The 27,267-nt window shown below is 38.6% G+C and overlaps 1 protein-coding gene across 1 annotated transcript in view; it reads right to left on the bottom strand.

The window, feature by feature from the left end:
* Positions 1-26,034, bottom strand: part of ST6GALNAC3 (ST6 N-acetylgalactosaminide alpha-2,6-sialyltransferase 3) — a gene marked incomplete at both ends in the record, with an annotated part of 65,224 nt that extends 39,190 nt beyond the window's left edge. The window contains one exon of the mRNA XM_079536494.1: positions 25,676-26,034. Within this exon, the coding sequence (XP_079392620.1) occupies positions 25,676-26,034 (359 nt within the window). The remainder of the gene's footprint in view (positions 1-25,675) is intronic.
* Positions 26,035-27,267: the final 1,233 nt, after the last annotated feature.

Below are 27,267 nucleotides of genomic sequence, written 5' to 3'. Positions count from 1 at the left end.
TTCGTTTACCAAGTGAATCAAGGCCTGAATCATTATGTCACTGTGGGGGAATCCACATTCTTCCAGCATCACCACAGTCAAATTCAAAATTCAGCTAAACTAAACAACGTTTTCCATGGAGATGGACCTCCTCAGCTACATCCATGAGGAGACGGATCTAAAACACAAGCCAATGAACGACCACTTTGGGCTTCAATAGCTTCAGTTCAGCACCTCTTTCAATGAATTTGGTCAGCCTTTCCTCTAAAATTGATCACAGATACTTACTAATAAGAATGCAAGCTGTACTGAATTTTTAAGTATTCCTGTAACAGTGGTTGGTGGTTTTTCACATAGGTCAGAGACTTGCTCCTGGCCCAACACTGGATGAGCATTAGCATGCATATTTGCACATTCAAAAGGAAAGCCCTAATTCTACAAATCTCATATGTGAAATGTCAAAATTTACTTTCTGTAAACATTTCTACCAGATGTGATTGCTTGAATGTATGCAGAGTTAATGTGAGAATTGAAAGTAAATTAATTTTAAGATTAAAGTGAACATTCATAGAAGTTTTTAACTCAAATTACTCATCCAGCTTTGTTTAATACAGATGCCAAGGAACAAACATGAGTGGAAGCAAGAGCTTAATTCCAGTCTCCTTTTCTGCTCCAATCTTTTATGCTTTATGGGCATGGCATAGCCTGCGACTCTTCAGTGCTGGCAGTCAGAAAACCTTCATTAGTAATAACATTTATATCAAAAAAGAAAGAAAATAATTTCATTTTTCTCATCTCAAGAAACAAATCTGGAAAGAAATGTGACATTTCTCAGCTGTAAATACCCTGTACCAGGGATTATCTCCCTTCCTGTGCTTGAGTTTATCTTCAGAATTAGTATTAATGCCATGACACCATGAAACAGACATATGGAAGTGTTATTTGTTTCTCATTTACCAAATAGATAAGAATATGGAAATAGTTTCAGTCCATTTGTTTGATGAGCTTCCTAAGCCAGTAATAAACAAATCAATACAATTAGTTTTAGCTCATCATCATTAGAAACCTTCACTACTGAGATACAATTTAATTATACCTCTTGTTACACAGCAACAGAAAACCTTTGAAAATGGGCTACTTTGCCAACTATCGAACCAGGAGGGAGGAGCAAGAGGGTATATCAGTACTGGTAAAGTTATTTTCTAAGCAGGGTGTACAACATATAAAGCATATTGTGTGATACAATTTCCCCGATTGCAAATCTAAAATATTCCTGCCATTAAGTGCTTATGAGCAACCAATGTGAAATCCAGCTGTAAAATGATTGTGTGTATGACATGCTTCATGAGAATGTTGCAATTAATGTGGCATGCATCAATCACTCTTGGACTTGATTACAAACTGCACTAATCCTAATTGATTAATTAAGCTCCAAAGTTACATATAGTAACGTAGGTCAAAAATCCTCATCATATGTGCTCTAATGTCCCCAGATTCATTCTCACTGTGGAGATTGGTGCTGTTACTTTGCTCTCGGCTGTGCACACAGATTCTGACAAGTAGTGCTGGACTAAACGTGGATAAACCCCAAAATGGAAATTCTTCGGTATAGGAGCACAGCTACATCAATGAGAGACACAGGAAATTAGCATCCAAATGAAACCCTTCAGACAGGGTTTTGGGAGGAGAGAAGGAAAAGGCTAAAATCTTAACCCACCTATTCTTCAGAACTCACAAAGCCTACTTCCACTGTGGCCACAGAACAGCCCTCACCTTAAGGGGAGAGAAGTGAACCTCAGGTTTTGTTAACTGCATGCGCTTAGAATGACAGCTCTCCAGTGCTGCCCTTCAATGCTTCAAGACGTTAATTGCTGTTTGCACAGCAACACATTGCACCACAGGTACAGTCACTGCTCTCTAAACTGTATCTGTATTCATTTCTACAAATGAAGATTACTCCAGAGAGGGGCAGCTGAGGCAGAACAGTGCCAGCCTGCGTAGGGAGAGGGGACCTGAGAACACATAGCTGGAGGTGACAGAGCCCTGCAGGGGAGGAGAGAAAGCTCCAGAGAGCTTCCCATTGGGGCTCCTTATCAAAGGCTGTGTTTGCCAGGTTTTATTTGCAATGGTTTCAGTCCTCCAGGAGAAATGTGTCAAAGGTGACTTGATACATAAATAACACTATTGGCATCAGTCAAAAAGCATTACATCCACTGCACATCCAGCACAAAGCTCCCTGTTGTATTTATAACAATGCATCTTTGGATGTCACATTTTAGATCGACTTGTAGGAACTTTTTAAAGAATCAGTAACTGTTATCTCCAAATTAATTGCTTAGATGTTTAAAAGTGTATTTCTGCTCAGTACCCAGCACCAGACAGTAGTAATCAATGCATTCCATTGTATAATTATTGTCCTAATTATCATCTTATTTTTGAATGGTACCACAAAGAAAGAATAATTTTTAAAATACAGCAACTGCTGCAATATGTACTCGGAAAAAACTGGGTTTATTTTAGGTTTCTATATACAGACTTAACATTGTAACCTCAGAGAGGCATGTACCTTGCTGTAACAAAACATAAACATTACAGTGGGCTGTCCCAGCAGCATCCTGGTTCTGTCCCTCCTGTCCCCTTGTGCCCCTCCAGCCCCCTAGTAGGAGTGTTCAAGAAGATGGAAAGCCGAAATGTCCCTGGCTTTGTGCAGTACTTCCAAGCTACAACTGAAACAACAGTGTTGATAACACGCTGCTTTTTCCTCCTAAAGCCTAAACATTACATCATAGCAGACAGCGTGAAGAAAATCAACTCTGTCCAAACTGACACCAGGCAAGCAGAAACTCACGATGTTGGAAGAATGACAACATGGGCACTGTAAGGCACCGAGATACAGTCCATGAAAAGGCTCTGCTTTCAGAGTCTGTGAAGTTAGTCTTCACTTTCCACTGGACTCTATCATCACCAGAAAGAATAAGATCAAGAAAAACAACAGAAATAGCTATGAAAGGAAAATTACCCTAAGCTTCTCCAATAGTGCCAAAGTGACACTGCCAATGCAGTATCTCAGCCCTACAGTCCCAGAGTGAGCATCTGAAGATATCCAGAAAATAACAGGATTTTATTTTTTTTTTAACAAGCCTCTTATACGGGTCTTTACATTTTGTTTGGCAAAATCTATGAAAAATAATGTGGTCTGCTTTCATGTTTGTTTATGGTTACTTTTGTCATTGGATTCAGTACAGTCTAAAATGTATTTTTGCCACAGACGTATGCATTTGCTCTTCTTAAGGTTTAACACTTTAGCTTCACTTCACTTCCACCAGGTCTCTGGATCATAATTCAGAAGTAATGTACTAGCATTACTTAAATTGTCATCTGGGTACAAAACTATCGAGTAAAGCTGAGCTGATAAAAAGAAATAAGCTACCACTGGTGAAATGTATTGATGGCTGAGCCCTGTTACAAATTTATCAGTCTATCCTATAACATTATCACTACTAACTGGTGTTGCAGAGTGAAGAGGGCACCGTGTTGTCACAGTCATTAAAAACACATATTTTTCAAAGGAAGTTTGCACTGTTTAGACTGAAGTGCTCAGGTGTGCTGTACTGTCTTTGCTGCACCTTCTTCAGCCTCACAGGATATGGTGCTGGCTGCAAGCCAATAAAGCAAATCCTACAGGAGGCTGCAGTTAAGATGAAAGGGATATGAGTTTGGAGGAGGAAATGCAAATTTATTAGCACAGCTGTGCTTGAGGAACATGAGAAGCCAGACCTTTGGCATAGGCAAAGTCTCTCTCCATAGACCTGTGCCTGCCCTGCATGTTGCCACTGCTGAGTCCAGGGGAAAAGTCAGCAGTAACCTTAACTCACACCTCCCCACAGTGATAAAGGAAAGCTACTGTTAAATATGTGGCAAGGCCATTTTCTAGGACATCCCACCATCTACAGCACAGTAACCCATCCAAGAAAATGCATGAGATATTTGTCTCATTGAACCCTTGCAGTTCTTCTTGTCTGACAACTTGATGCATATGCCACCATCAACGGCAAGCAAGCCCCTAGGGCTGTCAGGTTTGAGCCTACTGGACAGATGACTAGATGGGAGGTGCCATTTTTGCTAAAGCAAGACAGTTTCTAGCCATCATGATTCCAGAGAACAGCCAGAAGACAAACTCAGAATACAAATGTATGGAATTCCATGCATTTCCTTCTAAAACCCCATATTTAGCTTTTCATACCTGGAAATGATGGCATTAGGAAAACTACTACTTCTGTTCCAAAATCCACACAGGGACTCAGAAAAGCCCCACATTATGTGTTGGTGTGGATGCGATGACAAACACTGGTGCCACTTCCAAAGAGACACCTTCCTGAAGCATCTGCTGTTTTCTTCCAACAGCACTGTTTCTCTGCATCAAATGAGTCAAAGTTCAAAAAGCAAGGAAACCAGCACACATTGGAAAATGAAGGTAAGACAGCTGTCTGACAGTTTGACCTTTTAATGCCAGTGAAAAATACAGGGCTTGTTACTACATGTATGGAAATCCTTTCTGAAGAGGAAATAGGAGTGCTTTTATTTCAGTGAACGTGCACTCAAAAGAGCACACACAGTCTGTGCTTTTATCTGAACATCTGGTCATATATATGCAAAACTATTGATTCTTCTGTCATCACCTCGGTAATTCTGTTGTTTTACTGTTTCTTTTAAAACAGTTGATAGCTGCAACTACTGCAATATCGGGCTAAAAGCTTTAAATGTACACAAGCTTACACATGCATTTTCTGTGGTGCCTCACAGTCTGACAGCTCTTCACTGATCAGGTCACTACAATCCACAGTTATAATGTCCATTAGGATCTTGCAGTGAAATCTGGTGTTTGATTGTTCCAACAGTTTTTCCTAGGAGAATAAAGCAATATGGCCAAATCCTCTATTTCTATAATGTAGTTATAATAATAGGCCTATAATTCCTATAGCAACCATTTAGCCCTATTCACATGCTGTAAAATACAGAAGCTGTGAAATTTAACAGTCATGAGACCCCTCACAATTGCCTCTGCTCTCCAAGATTTAGTTAAGCTTATCTGGGAAATTTATTCCAATGGAGATCATAGAAGTTCATCTGCAGTTGCTGGTTTGAAGGACAATCTTATGATTTTAGAATATAGCCTTCCATTTTAATTGAACCCAGGATGTTGAAATCATGCTGCTAAGCACAGTCCTTTACCACTGTCTTTTTATCCTTCAAAACTGAGTGGTGTGAGTGGATGATTGTTATGGAAATGAATAAAAAATGTCAAGAGATTCCGAATTTCAAGTGTTCTGCTGCTGATATTAGATCAGACAGCATTGTATTATGTAATTAATTGTGTATCTGCCCAGTGTACTCAATTAGAAAGCTTGTTTAAGCCAAAACAAACATATCTTGAAAGTACACAACCAGATGGCCAACTTACATGTATTCCCTACAACTGTAACTTGTCCACACATGCAGTTAAAATCTCAAGGATCCTATTCCATCACCATACTTTCTAGAATTTCATATGATATAAATTCAGCAAGGCACCTAGAAAGCATTTTAGATGAGATAAAACAAACAGAACGTAAAAATTTCACCTAATCTAAAGATCCAGTAACAAGGGACGGCTCCAGTTTTATAGTATTGCTTCAGAAGAGAAAGTCCTTCACATAATCACTCAAAATTTTAATTTCTCTGCACAGAATGAAATTCCAAATGGTTTTGACAGTGGTAACTCTTATGCAAACCTATTTCATTTTTTCATTTTAGTAGCTGAACATCAATTCATACTGTAATGAAAAGCGAATCTTCAAAGTTATCTCTCGCTTCCCTAGCATTTAATATAAATCGATGACACAACGTGACCGCTATCACAACATCTGTCCTTGCAGATTATTTTCTTAGTTAGCTTCACACATTTAATCAACGATGCTAAGATACTAAAATGACTTTGCTGCTTTTTTTTTTTTTCCAATTTATCAAGACTCAGTCTCCTTGTAACTTTCAGTCAGAGTGTGAGTTAAATAAAGCTGGTTGAACGTGGATTGATTTAGCGGTGATACTTATACTAGAAATAGCACATATTGTATTTAAATCTGGTGATCTAATTTAAACGGAGGAAATTTTGAGTGCATGCATCACAGACAGTGTAGTAGTTTATCTTTCAATAGGTCTCCTGTTATACACTGTAAAGTTCAATCAACAAGCTCAGAAAACATCTTATATATATAAACTGACTCCTAATTTTGTGCTGACATTTGTAATAGCACAACAATCCCACAGATCTTTCTATTTTATTTGGCAAAGCGCTCTTTACAATATCATTCCCTCTCTCTCTGGAGATATATAAAGGTTTAACTGGAGCTTTAGGACACACTGCACACGATTAGAGAATTCATCAACAGCCAGCCATCCTCTTTATTACTCCTTCATTCCCAGGTTTATGAAAAGGGCCGTTAATTCAGGAGGCAGCACATTTACCTCTGTCCCTGTGCTGCCGGAGTGATGGCCCGGATTCCTCCCACACTTGCACTGTTCTGTGTTTGCAATAACTCCAGTGAAACCATCAGTAAGACTGATGCAAAACCCTTTATCTTTGGGAAAACAAGTGTTCTTTCTTACTGTAATGTAAGTGCCTTTTTCCTACATTGGAGCTATTAAAAATGTCAGAGTTCATCTTGCAAGGCAAGAGACATTTTACTTTTATAGCCAAATTCCACTTTGAATAATTATAAGAGCCAGTTAAAAATATGTTTTCAACAAAAATAGGGGCAACATTTTCATGAAAACATTTTCTTTCCATGATGCTTTTCCCGCTCTGTGCCAAACGCACGCTTGTTCTTTCCTTTTGTTCTTAAATGGCTATATGCTATTCAGCAACCATTGCATTTCATCCCAGAGGTGGCTGCATTTCACAGTGGATAAAAGAGACTCTTTTATAAATAGTAAAGTTAATTATTTCGTCTTATTTCTTCATTTCCACCAAGATTAGCTGTTATAAATAAATACATTTACAGTCATCAAATACTGTTGCCTAATTTCCCATTAGATTCATTCTCCACACTTCTTTCCCATAAACTCAGACTCAGCTTTTTTATACAAAGAGGGTACATGATTTTTAATTCCACCAGGGTTATGTCTTTGGGTCAAAGCATAATTGCCTACAGTAAACAGAAGCACAATAGAGTGACTTGGATATGGTAAGACAATATGCAGGCCTGCTCAAAAGACATCTGGTGCCCCAATTCACAGATAGCAATGCTGAAGGGCATTTGTTTTCCCCTGCTATGTGGAAATTCAATCTCCTTTGAATGAGGGGGAAATCATATTTTTATCAATTAAAGAGAAAGTAAAAGAGCAGACAGATACCCAGTTTTGGGTGTATCACTACCAGCGGAGAAACAATTCTAAATCTCTACATTTAGAGCTAGCTTTGGGTTCTACTATTCACTAGAGCAGCATGGCAGGAAGGCATATAATTCTTTGTAAATTAGGAAGAGGTCTCCACTCACCACACTGATGCCAGATGGAAGTGGTGAACTGCAATTAATATTTGTTCCATTCACAGATGAACGGGCTAACTACAAACTGCAAGGGACATAGCTCAGTACTGCTCTGGGAAGGAGATAGGAACAGGCATTTTCAACACCCGGTAGCCAGGAATCCTCAGCATTCTTCCCACCAGTTCAACATTTTCTTGAGTTGCTGCAGCTACCTGCAGGACCCTAAAAGCCACTTAGATCTTCTCAATGTCATCATCCATGCCATGACTCCAGGACACGTCTTGTACACAATTCACTTCAACAGTTTAGACTTTGACCCCTCGAGGTTATTTACTCAAAGGGAGTAAGTGCCGTTTCAATCAGCTTTAAAGAAGTTGTGAACAGATGAAGCAATAAAAGGCAGCCTTCTAGATCTGGATTCTCTCCATCCAACCATCCTACCTCTACAGGAGCTCCCAAAAGTATAAGAAGGTGATGGGCATTCAGCATCCCCAAATACTGGAGCAGCTGCCATCAACAGGGCTGCTACAAGCCAGCGCTGGCTCTGCTGTGAGGGCTGTGGTGAGGAGCCACGGAAGCAACATCATGGTTTACTGCACACCTCTGCTATGGCCCAGCCTGCCCAATAGACACACATTCTTGTTAGCAGCTCTAGTTCTCATGGGAGCAACAAGAAACGTGTGGAACAGTAACATCCAGTGCTGAATTGGCTCATGACAGATGGTAAACTTAATTCACTCCTGGACAGCAGATGCTGCAAAAGGTTAGTCACAGAGACACAGGTCTGAGCAGGCAATGCAAATACAGTCTTGCACTAGCTGAAGGTACCTGACTCCTATGTGATGAAAGATTTTTTTCCATCTCCTCTGTGATTTTCAACTCTATACATGGGCCTCACATCCCAAAGGAACTAGCAGTGATCTTAAGCTTAGGGCAGATTCCCACTACAGCCCTCAGACAAGGCTGGCCCAGCTCTGTGGGTCCCACGGGGTGAGATTACAAGAGCAGGACCGTTTGCTACAGGGAAAGGACAGACCTGTGAACACTTTCCTTGCTGAATTAAAGGAGAAATGGATTTCAGAAGAAAAGGCAGTCAACTAAAACCACCAACAGCATTCACGTATTTAAGCCCACAATATTGTTAACTTGAACATCCCAGCTAAGCACAGTCACTGCAGAACTGGAACAAAGCAATTTCTGAACTTTTCTGAACTCAGTTTTTATAATGGAAATATTTCAGGCAACTTTGGGCAGTAGTCTCCCAGCAGTGAGATATGTCAATGTATTTCTCTATCAAAGTAAACTCTAATACACCTGGCATGTTTGTGGAACTTCTGGATAACAGCTGAAGTTTCTTAACACTGTTTCTTACAATAAATGTCATGAATACATATAGTTCCTACACTTAGAAAAGGCACTCCAGCTACCTGGCCAAACTTCTACAAATGGATTCTTTTTGTTCCTCCCACTTTTCCATGTCCTTTTTTCCCTGCATTCCAGGATGGAACTCATTTTCAGATCAGTTTTCTGCAGCCAGAAATAAATAGTTCTTCAGCACAACTGGAAGGCTACCAGAGAGAATAGTATGACATAGCAAACTGCCTTTCAGTTATACACCTGTCAGAAGATATAATGCACAGTCAGAAGACATATAACTACAATTTACCTCCCCATCTTTAGCTAACAAAGAGCTAAATATGAAATTTTTTTTTTTTCAGAAAGAAAAGCTGCCTGAAGGGAGAGGCAAGAGAACTATCCAGACCAAACTCCTTATCCCTACCCTCCACATTGCCAAACTGGCCCACTGCAAGTCTACCTTAATTAGTGACTTTATGTCTCAACCTTAAGTCAGTTTCAAGCAAGTTCTCTATAGTTTATATATTAAATGATAAGTATAGAAATGCAGTCAGCTAACTAGGTTCAGTTTAAGCCTTTGGTTTTTACTGGGTTTGGAGCTCTTGCCTGCAGCAGCTCTCTCCTTTAACATTAACATTCTGTGTCAAGAAGCTGCACCCTATGACATTAAGGATCTAAAACTTTTATGACTGCATTCTGTAGCATTAAAATCAAAGAAACCAACTCAGTGCTGTAGATCACAGGCTGCATCATTGGGAGTTTCTCACTATTAAAAAAACATTTCTCATCTGCGTTGTAAATACATAATCAATTTTTAAAACATATTTCTCTGAGTGCATAGTGATGGTAATGCGAATGGCAAGAATGTCACTGAGATGCTCTTTCCCAAATCTCTCCCCTGAGCGCAAGAAGTTTTATTGAACTGATCTGTGAAACTATCAAGACAGTCATTATAGACAGACACACAGTTTGTTAGTTATAGCCAGACTCTTTTGTACAACTGAAGGGTGAAGTTATAGCCATTAATAGTGCTAAAAATGGTTTCTGTAAAGCCAGTACTTTTATAGCCCCAGAAAGGGCAGATCTGATGATCAAATCAATTTTCCTTCAATGGATAAGCCAGTAATCCTGGAGAATCCTATTTGCCCCCCCAAAAGTATTCAGGTGATGACAAACAGGTTACTGTTTCACCCTTGATATTACATGGATAATTAAAGGTGTATTATTAGGAATCAGACAAGAAAACTTTAAAACAAACAAACAAACAACAAAGCCAGTTTACGAATAAAAACAGACCACACTGTTCCAAGTTGTTCTGCTGCCATGCTTTTGTTTCTTGCATTTCTGTGCATCTGTTAACTACAAGGTGAAAAATGCTGCTGACCGGGCTATTCAGCATCCAAAGAGCATGAAAGAATGAAAAGGGTCTACACTTAACTGTGCACATCCACAAAGCACTTGGTCTCCCTCAGCGCTAGGCTGGTATGACTTTACACTATAGCACTGTAAGGTACTTTGGAATTCAATTGTACTTTAAATAGTGATGTCTCCCCCAGGAAGTAGAAGAATCAATTACTGCTTATTAGACACAGCAAAGATAACTCTTGTGTGAGCCTCTAATTTGAAACCAATAGACTCAGTCCTCAGTAGAAAAGTATGCATATTGTAACTTAGGTTTTTAAACAGAATTTTCTCAGATGTTTTTCAGCCGAGACTCTGCAAGTTCTATTGTCTTTCTTCCCACTCCTTTCAACTCATTGCTTTTACACATCAGAGACTGAGTTACACTTTGGAGTGTTTCATCGTTAAAGCACTGAGTAAACTGCATGCAGTGGTACCACAGATCTGCCAAAAGAGTTTAAAAGTATTGCTAAGTAACAAATATCTACAATGGTTTCTGATATCCATTCTTTACTCCACATATTTAAGGCCAAATCTAGACTTCACAAAGCTGATAGTTCCACCAGTTCCTCATAGCAGTTAATGCTCAGTTTACTTGATTTGGACCAGTGATCTTCACCCAGAAAAGAAGCCAACACCTTAGAGAACAGTCACAGTGAACTAGGACTGATGCAGACTCACATAACTGGAAAAGCTTTAGTAGGTTTTAGCATATGACATTATTCTGACTCTTTCAAGAGCACTCAAATTATTCAAGCTATTTATACATAAACTAAGATTATCAGAATGAAGGGTACAGACCAGGAGGTTAACTCCAGTTTACAGGGATGGAAAGTCATCACTACTAGATGGCTGATTGTGTGCAAGATGAATTGCTGTCTGTGGTTTTAGAAGGCAGGGAATGCTCCCATCACAAAATTATTTCTCTCAAAGCATGTTTTGTGACAGCCTGAAAAGAAATGAATGGGAAGAGAGACCAAGAGCAATGCATTACAAACAATGCATTCTACTCAAGATATAATATTGATACGTAAATGCATATTTCTTTGCTGTGATATTTGAGCAGATCACTTTTAGACATGGGTAAAATACATTGAAAACTCTCAATTATCAGTACATTCCCAGTATATCCATCTTTTATCTGCCTTTACTATTATCTCACAATACTAAGATGCCTATAACACCAGCAGTCACACAGAACTCCATCATTCTTAGGAAAAACAGGACGAGATTTAGACTAATGTTACTACAAAATCCCTTATTATTCAATTAATGAAAAGTTCCACATTAGCATTCTGAATTCCATTTGCTTGACATTCCACTGAAACTCCAGATGCTTCAGTAGAATATACATATATATATATATATATAGATATAGATACTTAACTGCTAAGGAAACGATTTGAAGATGCTGTATTTGTGCCACATTCACTGCCTAAAACCAGTAGACACTGATGACCAAGAAATGGAAAAATTTAGCTGCTAACTCAGATTTCCTAAAATTAATCAAAATGTCTTCACCACTTCCAAGAGAGAAACCAGCTCCTCCCACACAGCAATCCCATTTGGGAACAGAAGAACAACATGAAGGCTGACCTCCTGACTCCAGTGAGGAATGTACATGTTGAAAACCAGAATAAAGATCTGCTCTTCCAACCAAACAAGGATTTACAGGGATTTGGTGGAAGTGGAAATAGGGGAAGAAGGAGATCATGTCTGGCTGAAAAAGCTGTAACACTGTTCAATTCATTGTGCAGGTAGAAGGATGTCTGCAGCACACAGCTTCTCCACATTTCTCAAAATGAAAGTTTGGATCTATTTCTGTTGATGCTATCAAGGTACCACAACCAAAGGTCACACTTTGCCGTACTGAGTAAAAGAAATAGCAGCCTATTGTAGGCTGTTTTCATTAGGATTTCTTTAGCTAACTTAATTCATCTCATGCTATAAGAACACTCATAACAATGCAGAAATGCCTAATGAAAAGAGAAATACTGCATCTGATTCCAGTCATGCTATTCTAAGGGAATTAATTGGAGTTGTCATTCCCTTAAACACTCCCATTCAGAGTGGTTTTTACGATGAGCTCTAGAAGAGTAAATGCTGTCTCAAATACGTACCTCTATATATTAAGCCAAATAAATGTATGATAAAGTACTGGCACTTCTTGGCTATAATCCTATTATTGCTTAAAGCCATTTCTAATGCAAATGAAGAATGAATGATGTAGCAGAGCCATTTAGCAATTTTCTTTGAAGGGCAGTACTGACTACCAGAAAGTGGCAGGAATGCAACTGCTCAGATGTGGGAGTGCTCCAGCATGTCTTAGAAGGTTCCTGCCAGGTTTGAAGGATGCTTACCAGCATTTCTGCAACAATATTTTACTCAAACATTTCTATCTGAAGAATGACTTCAAAAAAGGAAAAGCACGGCGTGCTGAGATCCATATGTTACGGTGAGAAGGGATGTAACTCTGAGCTCTTCCACAACAGTGGGCAGGGCAACCTGTCCTCAAAGAGCATATTCACAGGAAATCATCAAAGATAAATTTGTGGTTTCCACTTTCCTGATTGGAGCGGATGATGCTGTATGATTGCTATTCCAAGTCCTCAGGTTTCCTGCTGTTTTCAATACCTTGCACTTTAAAACTGTCTTACAACTGACTTTGGTCTTTCGGTTCTGTTGTTTTTTTCCTCATGAACTTCCATCCTTTTAACTAAAAAAATGCTTTCACAGCCCTTAGAAATTTTAAAGCATCACAAATTTAGCAACTGTTGTTAATAATCATTTGGACAAATGGATCCAGAAAATTGCATATTGATGGAAGGAGTTTGTGTTCTTTGCAGTCAAATTCTTTATTGTAAGTTTCATGCAAAATTACTTGGCCAAATAGATTATCCCAAGACTCTCTCAATAATTAATGCCACTTTCTTTTGTTTCTGGCTTTTCTCCGAACCCATCAGGAGAATGTAAGGCATAATGACATAGGTCTGCTGTCTCCTGTAACCTTCTGGGACTGTTTTCTGTAACATGCCTATTTGAAAATCAGCAATTTTCTGCCAGGAAGAAAAACAAGCCATTTTCCATCTAAATAACACTGATAAAAAATCTGAATGTCACAGAGCCTGCTTACTCATGCAACATTAATTTTTAAAAGAATCAATTTTGTAATCTTTCAATTATATTTTATTATAATGATAATAATCACAGAGAAATCTGTTGTTTTTTTTTCTGCCATTGCAAGTGCTGGCGGCTGTCATCAAATCACATTCAGCAATGCTGAAAACACCTGGACTAATAAAGCAGGCATTATTTATTCATACTTTCGTTTTACTTATTTAGAAGCATATTAAACATCAATTCCCTTAGCAGTTGGTGATGTTACAAAAACTAAAAGCAAATAAATTATATCTGTAGTGCATAAAGACCCAGGAGTTACTGCAAGTCGAGCTCCCCTGTGTTGTCACAGTTGAAAAGTACTTACAAAATCTAAAGCAAACCAAACGAACCTTGCTCAGTACTAACACTATGGAACATGTGAAGTGAAGCCTCTTGATGAACACTTTCCATGCTCAAAGCTCACAGAAGGGCTGTGGTCAGGCAGCCGCATGCCAAATCCCTGACTGAAATTCTAGAGCTGAGTGCTTGGTATGCCTCAACATGGACATGAAGCACCTCCAATAGTTCATCTGACAGTGCTGTGGATGGGGGGAATGCAGTTAGTATGCTTCATAGTGCTGCAATTTATAGGTGGCAAGGTCAATATATCCACTGGGTCCAACAATTGCTTGAGGGTGCATTTATTTTACTGTAGTTCCTGGGTGTTTTTAATCCTTCTTTGGGTGTTTCTCCAGCCTAGAATCTCAGAAAATAGAATTTATCCCTACTGCATGTCACTTCAAAGCTATACACATGTATATCTAATGAATGTGTACATACATTTATATACACACATATATAAGAATTGCCGAATACCAGCAAGCTCCTACCACTGCTTGCATATACCTCAGAGAACAACACATGTTTCTGTTACATAGCAGGTCACACAAGAGTACTTAACAGCAGAAGCACATTGGGTTCATGTTATGTTCATATTTAAAAATAAGAAGTGTCCAGGAAATCACTTGGTTTCTGATCAAAATCTTAGCTCCCTGCTGTTTTAATTCATGTAGCCAACAGTCATCAATAAATAATCATGCACAGCTTCTACATCCCACTGTGATATTTTGTTTTTGTTTTATGTGCTGGACATATTGAGTTGGGATCTGTAATGCCAGAGCAGTCTTTCAGGAATTCTACTCCAGTATTCAGATGCAGGAGTCAGGGCAAGGGCACGGGCACATAAGGGAGAGCCGTTCCTCATCAGATACCTTGCAGGACTTTGAGTTGCTTTTAAAAGATTGCGCAGAAAACAGGAGGCGTATTTGAGGCAATACATTTCACAATAAAAGGACAAAAGGCTGAAAGGCAAAAGCTATATAGATGACAGAGTTACAAACAATGAGGCAGAAAGTCAAAGAGGAAAAATGTGGAAAATATCTGTAAAGTAATAAGAAAGGAAAAAAGAGAGAGAGACAAAAAGAATATTTGAAAGAAAGCAAGAATTGTACCAAATAGAAACAAGTATGCTACTGAAGAGAAACATGAACAAGAGTTTGTGACTGAAGTACAGTGGCAGCATGAAGGCCCACAGTTTCATTTAGATAACCCAAATGGAAGAGCCTGAGATGGTCAAAAAGAGAAGCAGGAGCAAAAGCTGAAGCCCCTTGGAAATTAGTTAGAGCAATGCAATTCCAACCTTCATGAGTTTGGCATTTAAAGGTAACATTCAGCCATGTCATTATGTATAGAAAATATTGCAAGTAGCGCACAATGCAAAGGCCAACATCACTGCATTGTGGAAATCCAGTGTAGTCTGCTCGAGATGTACAAAAACCAAAACAGCTTAATTCTAAAGGATGCTCTTGCCCTTAAGATCACTGGGAGCTATGGCTCTATGTTCCTGAACCAAGCACATTTAACTCTGAGCTCAGCATCTCACCATACAGAATGAGAAGCTTCTCTATCCATGTCAAAGCACGACCTAAAGAGAGAATTTATTCTACTGACTGACTCGATGTCAGGCTACCTTTGCTTTTGTAACACAACAAATCAAGATGACCTACATGTTGTTGTTGGTTTTTCCCCCCCCCTCTTATTTCTGTTCAATATGGCCATGTTGCAAGACACATCTGCCTCAGCTAATCAAATTTCCAAAATGTTCAAAGTCTTAGCCTTTCTGAAGACAGTGTCGACCTTTTGAGAAAATAAATGTAGCTACTGTTCTAAAAGTAGTCATACTTGAAGTACACAGAACGCACTCACAAACTTCAGAAAAGCATGCAAATCTACAAACCCAAGCAAAATGTGATATTTACAGGAAACGCAACGGCATTGTTAACTGTAATTAGATACAATCTTCCCTGTTTTCATTAGCTATCAACATTATGTAAAGATAAGCTAAAGCAGTGACTCTTTTCATTATCACATAATTGTTATTTTAATGGTCACATTATGAGCAATATGACACCATATAGATTTTTACCTTTCACATTCGTAGCCAATTATTTTGAAACTTTCTATTACAATCCACCCACAGAGATGAAAGTATTAATGCCACCATTTTAATATAATGAAGATCCTGGTTTTGAAATCAGTGAAGCCTCAGGGAAAAATGTAAAGTAATAATGAAGAAAATATATTATATGCCAGTCTCTGTCCTGGCACATAAGGAAAAGTTTAACTGAAATACACAGAGCTGCTCTTATAGTGCTACCCTGAAACTGGTCAAATGTTTATGAAAGCAGTGGCTACTATTTAAAAACAGCAGAATTTTGAGATCTAGAAGTTTGAAGGGTTACTAGAATAAGATTGCATTGGTGATATCATCCCCAAGTACCACACCATAAACCACATCTAGAAATATCATCTAAAATACTCTTTCCAACTGATAAACAATGAACTTGCCCTCAGTTATTAATTTGTTCATTACCTTCCTCCTAATCAGGTCAAGTAGCATAGAAGCCACTGATGCTTCAACAGGTCTAAGCAGTATCAAGCTGAGGATATGCTATATAAACATAAATGCCTTCTGTTTCTGCAGGGCACATTCACGAGTGAGACCCAAAATACTTTCAGGAGGGAGAATGCTCTGGGATGCCACTGCAGCTGAGATTCCCTGGGAGAATCTGTAATTCAGCTCCCTTGGATAGTCTGCTTTCTTGGGAGAGTAGGTAAAGGAAATTTAAGACAATTGGATAAGCCCAGTGGAGGTAAGGACTACGGCTTTTTTCTACTAATAATACAAAATACATTTTATCAGAAAATACAAAATCATAGCAGCCCATAAAGAGAGCTCCAACTAAGACACAATTCTCCCTTCATGAAAGAAAAAGTCAATTAACATAACAAATGTTAGTCACATTTCTAAATGCAGTGGAGGAAGATGTGGAGATGATGCAGAGAAGAATGGACATTTGATAGGACAACATATAATGCTTGAAATGAAAGAATTGAGAGCAAGATGATTCTTATAGAAATACTGCTTTGCAAATACTCTTCAGATTATTTTCTCTCCTTAATATTTTGACTGATTGCAAAAATGTCAAGAGATTACTGCTAATTTCATGTTGAAAGAAGTGCCGGAACATTACTGTGTTTGGCTGAAAACAGGTTATAGAGCAACAGAAAGTTGTTCTCCTATGCAGTTCCACCTGCACAGTTCCAGACTGTTCCAACTCATAATTAGCAACACAGAAGATTGAAACGCCTTCATGGTAAGTATACAAAATTCAAAAATCCCTATGGCACGAATTTCTATACAACAATAGCTCCTACTTTCCCCAAGGAAAGTCTCTTTCTCAAGGAAATCAGCTTGTAAAAAGCAGATAAATATTCCTTGCCTCACAGAGGCATTTTGAAGCTTAAGCGATATCTGCTATATTTTAGTAAAAGCTGTCATTGGGAAAAGGTTTGGGATGCTCCTCAGAGACAAGAGGGCCAGTGTCTCTAAGATGTGTACTTACAGGAAAACTCTGAAGCAGCATATGGAGAGGCAACTGAGCTCAGTGCATGTATTTCTGACAATATTTGTTAAGATAAAAGCATGCTGTTTGCTCCTTAGGATTTCATCTGCTATCACTTCCCTTCTCTGTGTCTTATTCTACACTACTGACATAATCTGCAGTAATTTTTAACTTTTGCAGCAAATCCTGTGCACTGGAAGTTTTAATGAGTCGTGTAAAGCATGCATTAAGAAGTTCGTTTTTCCATTCTGTAACCAATACAAATATAGCAGAGAAGAATAATGGCCTCAGTTCACGCCAGGAGAGGTTCAGCTTGGATATCAGGAACAATTTCTTCTCCTACAGAGCAGTGATGCGCTGGCATAGGCTGCCAATGCTGGGCATAGTGTGGTAGGTTGGGCTGGGTAATCTGAGAGGTCTTTTCCAACCCTGAAAATTTCATGGTTGCTGATGCTTTAAAATAAAAGAAAAAGAAGTCTCCAAAGATCAGGATGGTATAGGAACAGAAAACTTGCAAAGAATAAATATGAGCATTTGGAAACATTTAATCCTACTGTATTTGCATATTTACTGAACCCTGTAATGGGCTGCTCAGGTTCTGAGAAGAGTGCTATCTTTGGCACTCAACATCACTTGTACTGAATGCCACTACTAGCAAGAACTGCTAACGAAGTGCTGGAAACAATGTCTGAATCTTTGACTAACAGAATTGAAGAGTATGCCTTTCACACCCTTTCCTTGGGTGTGGAAACACCCAAACTAAGTTACACACCAATTATCAGTCATAACATCAGGTAAACTCTTTGAGGACAATCCTCAAGGTTTGTAACAGGTCCCTAGGTTATGCTGTAGCTTCCAACACCTACTGAAGATGTGAACACATGAGTAAAATTGTACATGCAGCTCTTGTGCATGTGATTTTTTTAAATGCACAGCTACCTCATCATTAGAAGCTCAGTGAATGTGAGCATTATCAGAACTTCATGAGGACTTACCCAGCGACTGTTTCCTAAATGCAGGTTGTAGTATATCCCAATAGCAACATCAGGCTCACTGATGTGTCTGTGAATCCTGAGTTACCCTCCAAGACATGCACTATAAATCCAAATGCACACACAGCAGCTTCGCTGTTCTGAAACTGCAGCCCAACTTCTTTCTATGGAAAAGATCACTAGCAAATGAACTTAATGAGACCCTGGAATTTCACCACTTTCACCCCATTTTCCTCCCACCTGTAAGTATAGGAACTTGCAGAGTTCTTACTTCTTAATTTTTCATTGGAATATTTGTTTCTTAATCTTTCTATACATGTAAGGTTAAACATTCCAAAAGCATTTTCCATTTTTAACCAGTTTTTCCTTCTATTTTCCTTCTATTTCCTTCTGTTCCAAGCTTTGAGAAGAAAATATTTTCTTTTTCTCATGTTCTCTTTCACTGAGATTCACTGAGAAATTAGTTTTGAGTCACTTTTATTCTCATACAACTTTTTGTTATGAAAGTCTGTTCTTGTAAACTTTACTAGCTAGCAGACAGAAAGACATACAGAAAGTCCTTCCTATAAGAACCAACAAATTACTGCAGTGTTTTATTGCTTGCCTCTGAAATTTGCTATCCTCACTCAAGCAGCAACTCCATAACACAGTCTCTCAGCACCTCTCATGTAATTCATTTGCAGAACATGGTATTTTGCTAAATACTGTAAATATGAAGCAGTGCACGTTAGGGAACTTCCATTAGGAAACCCATAGTAATCAGTAAACAATGGGTAACACACTAAAGCCATAGTGATACTGCATTTATTTCCTAATCTATTTAATACATCTTAGAAAAGCATTGTTAAATGACAACCAGGAATAAGCACAGACTTCAATGGTAATCACTGTTTTTAAAGAAAATTATTTCAACTGGCAGAAAGGTTGAGTTTAAAAACAGATTAAATTCTTGGTTTTATTTTAATTAGTTTTGTTCCTTTAAAAACTCCTTTAGAAAAAAAAAAAAATCAAGGTCTATTTTAAATGCTGTGATCTGAAAAATCAAAAATGCTGCAGTGGAAGCGAAGCTTCTACAAACACCAAAGGCTTCACTGAAAATCTGCACCTCTTCACTTTTTCCTCCAAATCTTCTCCCTTTACAGCCACAAAATCCCTTGCACCACAAACAACAGAACAAGAGCAAAGTGGGATCCACAGCGCTACCAGGACTGCCAGCATACGTATCATTGGGTGACCTCATCCTTCAAAAGGATTCATGGGATGTGAGAAAAGGCCGGGATGGATCTCATCTATATGTGCAATCAGAGTGTAGCTCATAAGAGATAAAACAATGTGATCGTGGCCATAAAAGCTGCAGAACATTCAAAGGACAGGATGAAAAATGTGTGCATGTAATTAGGTCAATATCAAACTTTGTGTAAAGATTTAGTATCTAGCTGGTCAGGAGCAGAAAGCATTCAGTGGCACCCAAAGATTCAGTAAATTAAAACAAATAAACCTCGGATGAATTCACACAACATGTGAAAACACACGAAGACAAAGTAGATCCTGATCATGTACGCTTTCACTTACATCATTATTTAAAAATAAGTACCTCCATGACTAAAGTCAGCAATCAGCACAGCATCAATAGGTCTCTAAATTCATACTTACACAGCCACAGTTTTCCACAAAATAATAGATAATATTGCTAATTTTTTAATAATGCATTATTTTACCACTCAATTACTGTAGTGTAGTGGGAGCTGCATTTCTTGTAAAAAGTGCTTGAGCTTTGAACAGCGTTTACTGCCACGTTAATAAAAAACAGACTTCGATTGAGTTCCATCTGCCTAATAAAGAAAAATGTTCATCTTAATTAGGAAAATCTTCATAAAGAAACATAAATGCAGATACTAATAGGCTGCAGGGAATAAATCTAGGATACTCGGGAACAACTGTTTTTTTTAGCAGGGAAGAGTGAATGAGATACGTGTAAACCCCCAAATGGTTGTTAGCACTCTGGTAATTGACCACAAATAGCAGTAGAGGTTGAGATTTTAAGTGTTTTATAATGAAAAATCTATTTATTTCATTAAGGTTTCATGCTTTGGATCTTCACTTTTTTTTCCAGGTAATAAAGCAGTCTCAGTTGACAATGAAACTACTTAAGCGCTCTTTGAATTAAGAAAGACAAATCCATTAATGTTTTCTGAAGGAATTCCTTTGCAAAAAGAAAGGCTGGAAGTACCAAGCAGTGGTTTGAGAAAGATCCGTAGTCAAGCACTTGAGAAATGGTGACCAGGTCCAGCACAAATTTGGGGGCTTACTCTAATGTTCACAGGCAATGGAGAACTTTTTGCTTTATCAGTGCAACAGCAGAGAATACATCAACATGATAAAGACTATATCAAACTGTAAACAAGAATTTTTATCCTTAAAATGTTTATGACACATTATGTTCCCCATATCAGCCTGAATCCTTTTTCCATCATTTTCTTCCAAGAGTTCTATAATTTAAGCATGTAAATGTTCCTTAACTCTGCTTGTTTTCCTTTCCAAGCAAAATGAACGGTTACTCACCTCCCAGTTTTTAGAAAACTCATGTTAATACAAAGTGCAGATGAGAGCATGCCCAACTCCCAAAAACTAACTCTGAGCCAAATTCACTGTCAATGTCCACAACTTCCCAATGAAAAGCTTCATTCTGCAATTATTATCCAACACTGGGTAAGATTTTATATTTTCTCTGATAAGGAAACTAGTATGACTATGAAAGTAAGCGCAAAAGAGATAACATTACTGCAATACTCTATTCAAGCCAAGAAATACAGCACAAAACTTGTGTGATCCAGCCACTGACAGGTTTACCATTTCTGTTCTGAGAGAACTTCCCCAAACAACAGAATTTGCACCCACCTGTATCTCAGAGAAGGTAATTTCTCTTGTTCAAGACATTTTTACTAGACTGCAGTTTTGCGTGGATCAGTCAGACACATCAAAAACCACATATTAGCTGAGGTGAAGCTGAGATGACTTAAGTTGCCTAACAGTGTCAATCTAAAATTCAGATGAATATAATTTGTACCTCTAAATGACAGAGATTTAATATAGATCTCACATATTGCCAAGTTTAGAAAAAAATAGTGTGCAGAACTGAGTAAAATAGCAGGTTGAGCACATCTCCAAGTTTTGAATCTTTACGTAGAAGTCAGCGATCAGAATGATCCATCTTTCTGCCTCAGATGATAAACCAGCTTTGTCACAACCCAACACATCGCACCATCTGGCACAGAGGAAACTGAAAACTGGAGAAGAAGCACTAAACCAATTTAACTTCTTCAGAATCGTCCAAGACATTAGCAGAAATCCTTCAGAAACACCAATCTGATTGAAACACAGCTACCTCCAGTGAGCATGCTTGTATAGCTAATAATCTCCATAAAACGTTGAATTCATGGAATCCTTTGAGTTGGAAGGAACAAGTTGAACTGGATTGTTTCAATATGGAGTGGATATTGTTAGAGTTAAGAGGGCGTGTAGTCAAACCTACACCCAAAGGGCTGGCTTTCAGAACATCATCTGAAGGTCTCTTTACAGGAATTTCAGGGGATCAGAACGTATCTCCACAGGAAAGTCTATCTGGCTCTTTTCAGGCAGTTATGTATGAGATGACCTCAGACGTTAAGTGAAGCCATGCATCAGGTGGTATCAGCACGTGCATTAGTGGCTGTCTGCTGGGGCTCAGTGTCTCCTGCAGGCAGTGTCTGATCACACTGCCAGCCTCAAGCGGGGACTGGAGCTGCACCTGCTGAGTGGTCAGCCTGAAATGTTTGTACAATAAATACAAATGTAGGCTGAAAACAGGATGATATTTGAGTGTCTCAGCAATATTAGCAAAGATTTATTTTATCATTGCATTGAAAAGTCACATTTAACGCAGTCTGTTTTCTAAATGATCCTTAAAAGGCACTCCCTTCTTCCTCATCACCTTCACCTAAGGCAATGACATCCAGTAGCGCTGATCTATGTGCTGCTATTTTTCATTAATTTTACCCTCCCTAAGGGTGGTGCAGCTTTGGTGCCAGCTAATTAAAACCTATTTAGGGCTGTTCAGTGCACTTTATCAGACCAGAATTAGCTCTGCTGCTTTAATGAAGACTACAGTTTTCTCTGTTATTACCAATTAAATGTTGTTATATCATATTGCCTTACCACATAGCAAAGTTATAGATGTCTTTAGAACCACTTACCTGGATTGAAGGAGATACAAACATGCCACAGTTAGTGATCATCCAATGTTTTTTTTAAATGTTTCACTTGGCTCAATACATGCAATATAACCAAACATTAGTGAAGTATAAGAAGAAGCTGCCAGGTTTATGTTTCCTCTAGGGAAGCACCAAGTAAAATGCTTTAATGAAAAACCATGAGCGTCTGGTAATGAATATTATTTATGTACAACAATTATTCAAAATGGATGAGTATTCACTGCATTGAACTCAAATGCTTCGCTAATGAAGACTCTCAGAAGAAATGTATGTCCTCCAGATTCATAACACTGCATACAAGGTTAATTCTCCAGCACTGATAACTCATATTTCAGGATACTGTTACAGAAAGAATTAAAAAATTTGGTTCCAACCTACCTGCTAGAAGTTCTTCAGGGACAATCCTTATTTCTTACATGAACTGATATACAATTAATGAATATACAGATGTTATGGTATAGGAGTGCAGAATTAATGAATATACAGATATTATGGTATAGCAGTGCACAATTAACGGATATACAGATGTTACGGTATAACAGAGAGCTTGGCTATGATGCTGTTACACCAAAGCAGGAACCACCCATATCCTGGGCTTGCCTGGGAAACTCCAATGGAGTGGATCTCCAGAACAGATCCTGCCCTACTGGTGGTCAGCTCTTAAATGGGTCTAGGAGAGGTGCAGCCAGGCTCCCCCCCTTCCGGCAGCACAGCTGAATTGCCTTCACCTGTGCTCCTGTGGCTGACTCATGGCTCGCCTCAGGGGATCAATCAGAGGTTCAGGCCGTGATTCAGCAGTCCCCATACAACTGATAATAAACTATGGATCAATAGCAAAGCTGTGGGGCTTGAACCTGCGCCCACTGAATTCAGTGATGAAGCTCCAGCGAGAGTGTAGGACCAGAGCTTTTTTGCAGTAGTGAAACAACTGCAGAACACATCTGTTTGCCACTTCTCAAAACACCCTTTGAAACCAAAGGGTACTACCAAAAAGTAGAACTAGAAAGCTATTAAAGGCTTGACAGACTAGCAATCTGTTGTAATTTTACTATACCTTAGTAGAATACACTGTACATAAGGACAGTATTTTAGGATTAAGCTAAAATAGACGTGATTACAATCCACTTGGTACATTTTAAAATATGAGTTGAACTTGGTATCCTTCCAGATTTTTTTCTGGGAACATGCTGAAGCAGACCTCTGTTCTAACTAATACTGCAAGCAGGAGTTGATGTTTCTCTGAGGAATGGAAGGAATATTTGGCTGAGGAACCTGATTCTGTCTCAGCATCGTAACAGTCTGGCATAACGTGCGAAACTATTTTCATCACTCCCAAATTTCTTGTGCTCTGCCTTTAGTGCTTCCACAACTGGCATATACCTCTAAGAGACTCATCACCCTCCCTAGAGAAAGCATAAAGATTCTGTGAATTGAAAATGATTTCCAAATGGAGGCCCCCTGACTAGTAGAGAGCTGGTGACATGTTGACTATTTCCCTCATTTCTAGCTGACAAGTGCACAAAATGATACCACTTGCATTTGATGTGGATAAGCAGAACTGAAAAAGAAAGTTACAGTAGATGCAAGGATGTGATCTGATTGCCACTGTGAGAAGCACTGGCTTACTTTGTAGTGTTAAAGTTATGTACACCACATCATGTGGATCATGAAGTCCCTCTACAATTTGCCTCTGCTCACAGTGTGAAAATTTTAGTTGTAGTGGCAGATAAAGGAGAAAGACATTGGGCTACTGATGCCAGGATTCCTAAGAACTTTGTTTATAAGCTTTGAGAGAACAGAAGTTCAATCTGTCTTTGACATGGAAAGGATAATTTGTATTATGCTAATAAGGAACTAATAAAACTTTGTGATGTATTAATTTGTTGAATAGGAACACATTAGGCTGGAGATTAAGACACTTGAATGATGATGTTTTTTGATAGGCTATGCTAAGGTATCTATTTGCACTGAGCTGCTCTCACAGTAAGGATTTTAACGCAACATTGTTAAGTCTGTGACCTGACAACCATTATCATGGAATATATACAAATTTAAATATAAACAAATTGAAGTTTACAAATGCAATGATATTCTCTCGATCATATTTAGCTTGATGAATAGGTAAACTGGATGCCTTTGATTATTAAAGGACATTTTTGAGAAATGCATCTCGTGCATTTTCTGTTAGCTTCAATCCATCAGCTTCAGTTTAAACCAAAAAAGCAATGACAACCTTGAGACATTTATGGAGTATGGAAGCCCCTTCCAACTCCAGAATTGCAGCAGCCATATATGCACATGCTGAACAAGCCCCATATTTCAATTCATTTTCAAAAAGGCAAAATTGACTCTAACCAAGATTTGGCACTTCAGTAACAAAGGGAATCAAGGGAGACTGAGAGAACAAGCACTTCTACAGCAACAGCCAAGTCAAAAGTTTGGATAAGGTTAAACTATTAGTTAGCATCTGTATTTTTATAATGTGGTCAGAATAGCTACTTTCCTTCACAACTGCAAAATCATGATGTGCAAACTGAAAAATAAATACTGAGACACAACAGTGGTCTGGAAACTCCTTCCTACTGAGTGTGTAGCAGAGGCTGCCTCAATGCCAAAACACAGAGGTCCCCTTCAATGCCAAAACAAATCCATTTTCACCAAGAAACACAAATAGCACACAACCCTGTGGTTTGTGCTTGAAGTAAAACTAAAGAGAATATCAATAGAGACAAAAATACAATATCCAGAGTTATCCTGAGGTTGTGCACTTGGAAATGTTGTTTGAGTAGGATTATCCCCTTCAAATAAAATATCAATTTAATCAATAGTAAATTGAGCTGAAAACAACACACAGCTTTCAAAACATTTCAGAAAGACATCCAATATTTTTTGGGACTCAAGCCAACAGAAATTGAAAGAACAGAAGGTAGCGTAGGTGGGGTAAATGGGGCCTAGCTGCTGCCTCATCGAGTGCTTATAACAGTCAAAACCACAAAACAATCCATTAAAAACATATCTAGGGATTCATTTAGTAGCTGACATCCAGCATGGTCTTCTCTCACGTCTTTTGTCAAACACTGTAATTGCTCTTCACAAGTATAACTTACCGGTCTTTTCCTGTCTCCTTCTTAAACACTGCATCACAGTAGCTCATGCGCTTTTCCGTTGTCACATAGATTTTGGCAGTTGGGTAGCTGTCAACAGCTTTCTTCAGCATGTTGTATACAATGCCATTTCCATCCTTCCTCATGTTTCGAAAAGGTCCCCAGATCACATAAAGAGTGCTGTTGGTTTCCTTGAAAAAGTACTCAGGATTCTTGAGTAGGAGAGGCACACTTGTGTGAGAGACCACTCTGATGGTCGTCCTCTTCCCAACATCCTCCTCATAGCCCTTTGTGGGTGCATTGTTCATTCTCCATATGCAGGAGGACTTGTCTATCTCAGCTCCCACCTTCTGGCCTACCATCTGTCCGGAATTGGAAACGATGGCACAGAGGTCACAGTCCAGTTGTAGAGGCTGGAAGAGAGAAAACAAAAATACATGGCAGGTTCTTCTCTACAGAGCATGAAGACTGAGAATTCAGTTAACAGAAAGACAAGGACAATCCAAAAAACTGACAGCGACACTTCTCTTTATAAAACAAGAAAATCAATCCCCTTGTGGTAGAGCTGATGGAAAAACCTACTGCTACACAGTTCTAAAAGCAACCCTTTTCAGTGCCTGCAGTCTTTTCCTTTGTTCACCTACTGAAGTCAACTAGAAAAATACTCATTTCTTTTTCTCTCTGGATGTTACTCTTTCCCCTAGAAAATGATAAAGCAGCAACAGAAAATAATTTAGATCAAGGCCTGTTTTGAAAAGGTGTCTGCAACAGGGAAAACGTACAGAAAAAATAATGCTGAAAATTTAACTATACGCTGATTCTGGTTATGTGTCTGAAGGAATAATTCCCAAATTCGTGACACAAGTCAAACATGAAGTGTACTTCTAACAACCAACCTGATAGCACTAAAACCCTGCAGCTGGAAAGAGGTGTAGATAGAGGAATGTGGTGTTCTCTCCAGAGAACTGTTACAACCATGAAAAATGAGAGGCAGATGGAGTGGTGACATGTGACTCAGGAACTTAATCCTGGGCAAAGAGAAGTCAAAGACGGTATTTCCTGAGTGCGTTCTGGGGTACTCTTTCTCCCTTACGTATTGAAAATAGGAATCGTTCTCTCCTTAAAGAAATATAGGGACCCAGACAATATTTCATTTGTCTGAATATAAATTGTATATATATATTGTCTGGTTCTTTTGCATCAGAGTTTAAGATGCATTTTATTAAAGTTTTACTAGAAATCTAAAACAAATGAAAACTAGATCCATCCAGAAAAACTTAGAGAATAGGGTCCAGGCCACACACCATTTGTAATTTTTTGTATGGCCACAGACTTGATCTTCTAACCCAGCTTTGACTGGGAGTGATTGACTTCATTTACATGTCTGTTAGTATTCATTTCTCTTATGTTTTGATGATTTTTAGCTAGATGCTTTTTTGAGTAGCCTTGTGGTTATTTCTCTTCAAAATCACACCTAATTTACCTGATGTGGATCACATCCTGGCTACATTTGACCACAATGGACCTGGTCTCTTAGATCAGATTTCTTTGATAATGGTGCACAGTATAAGGACAAGAGATAAACACCTCAAGAC

This window comes from Tetrao urogallus (genome assembly GCF_951394365.1).
Source record: "Tetrao urogallus genome assembly, chromosome: 5".
Taxonomy (NCBI): Eukaryota; Metazoa; Chordata; class Aves; order Galliformes; family Phasianidae; genus Tetrao; species Tetrao urogallus.
This window is presented reverse-complemented; position numbering and strand designations above follow the sequence as displayed.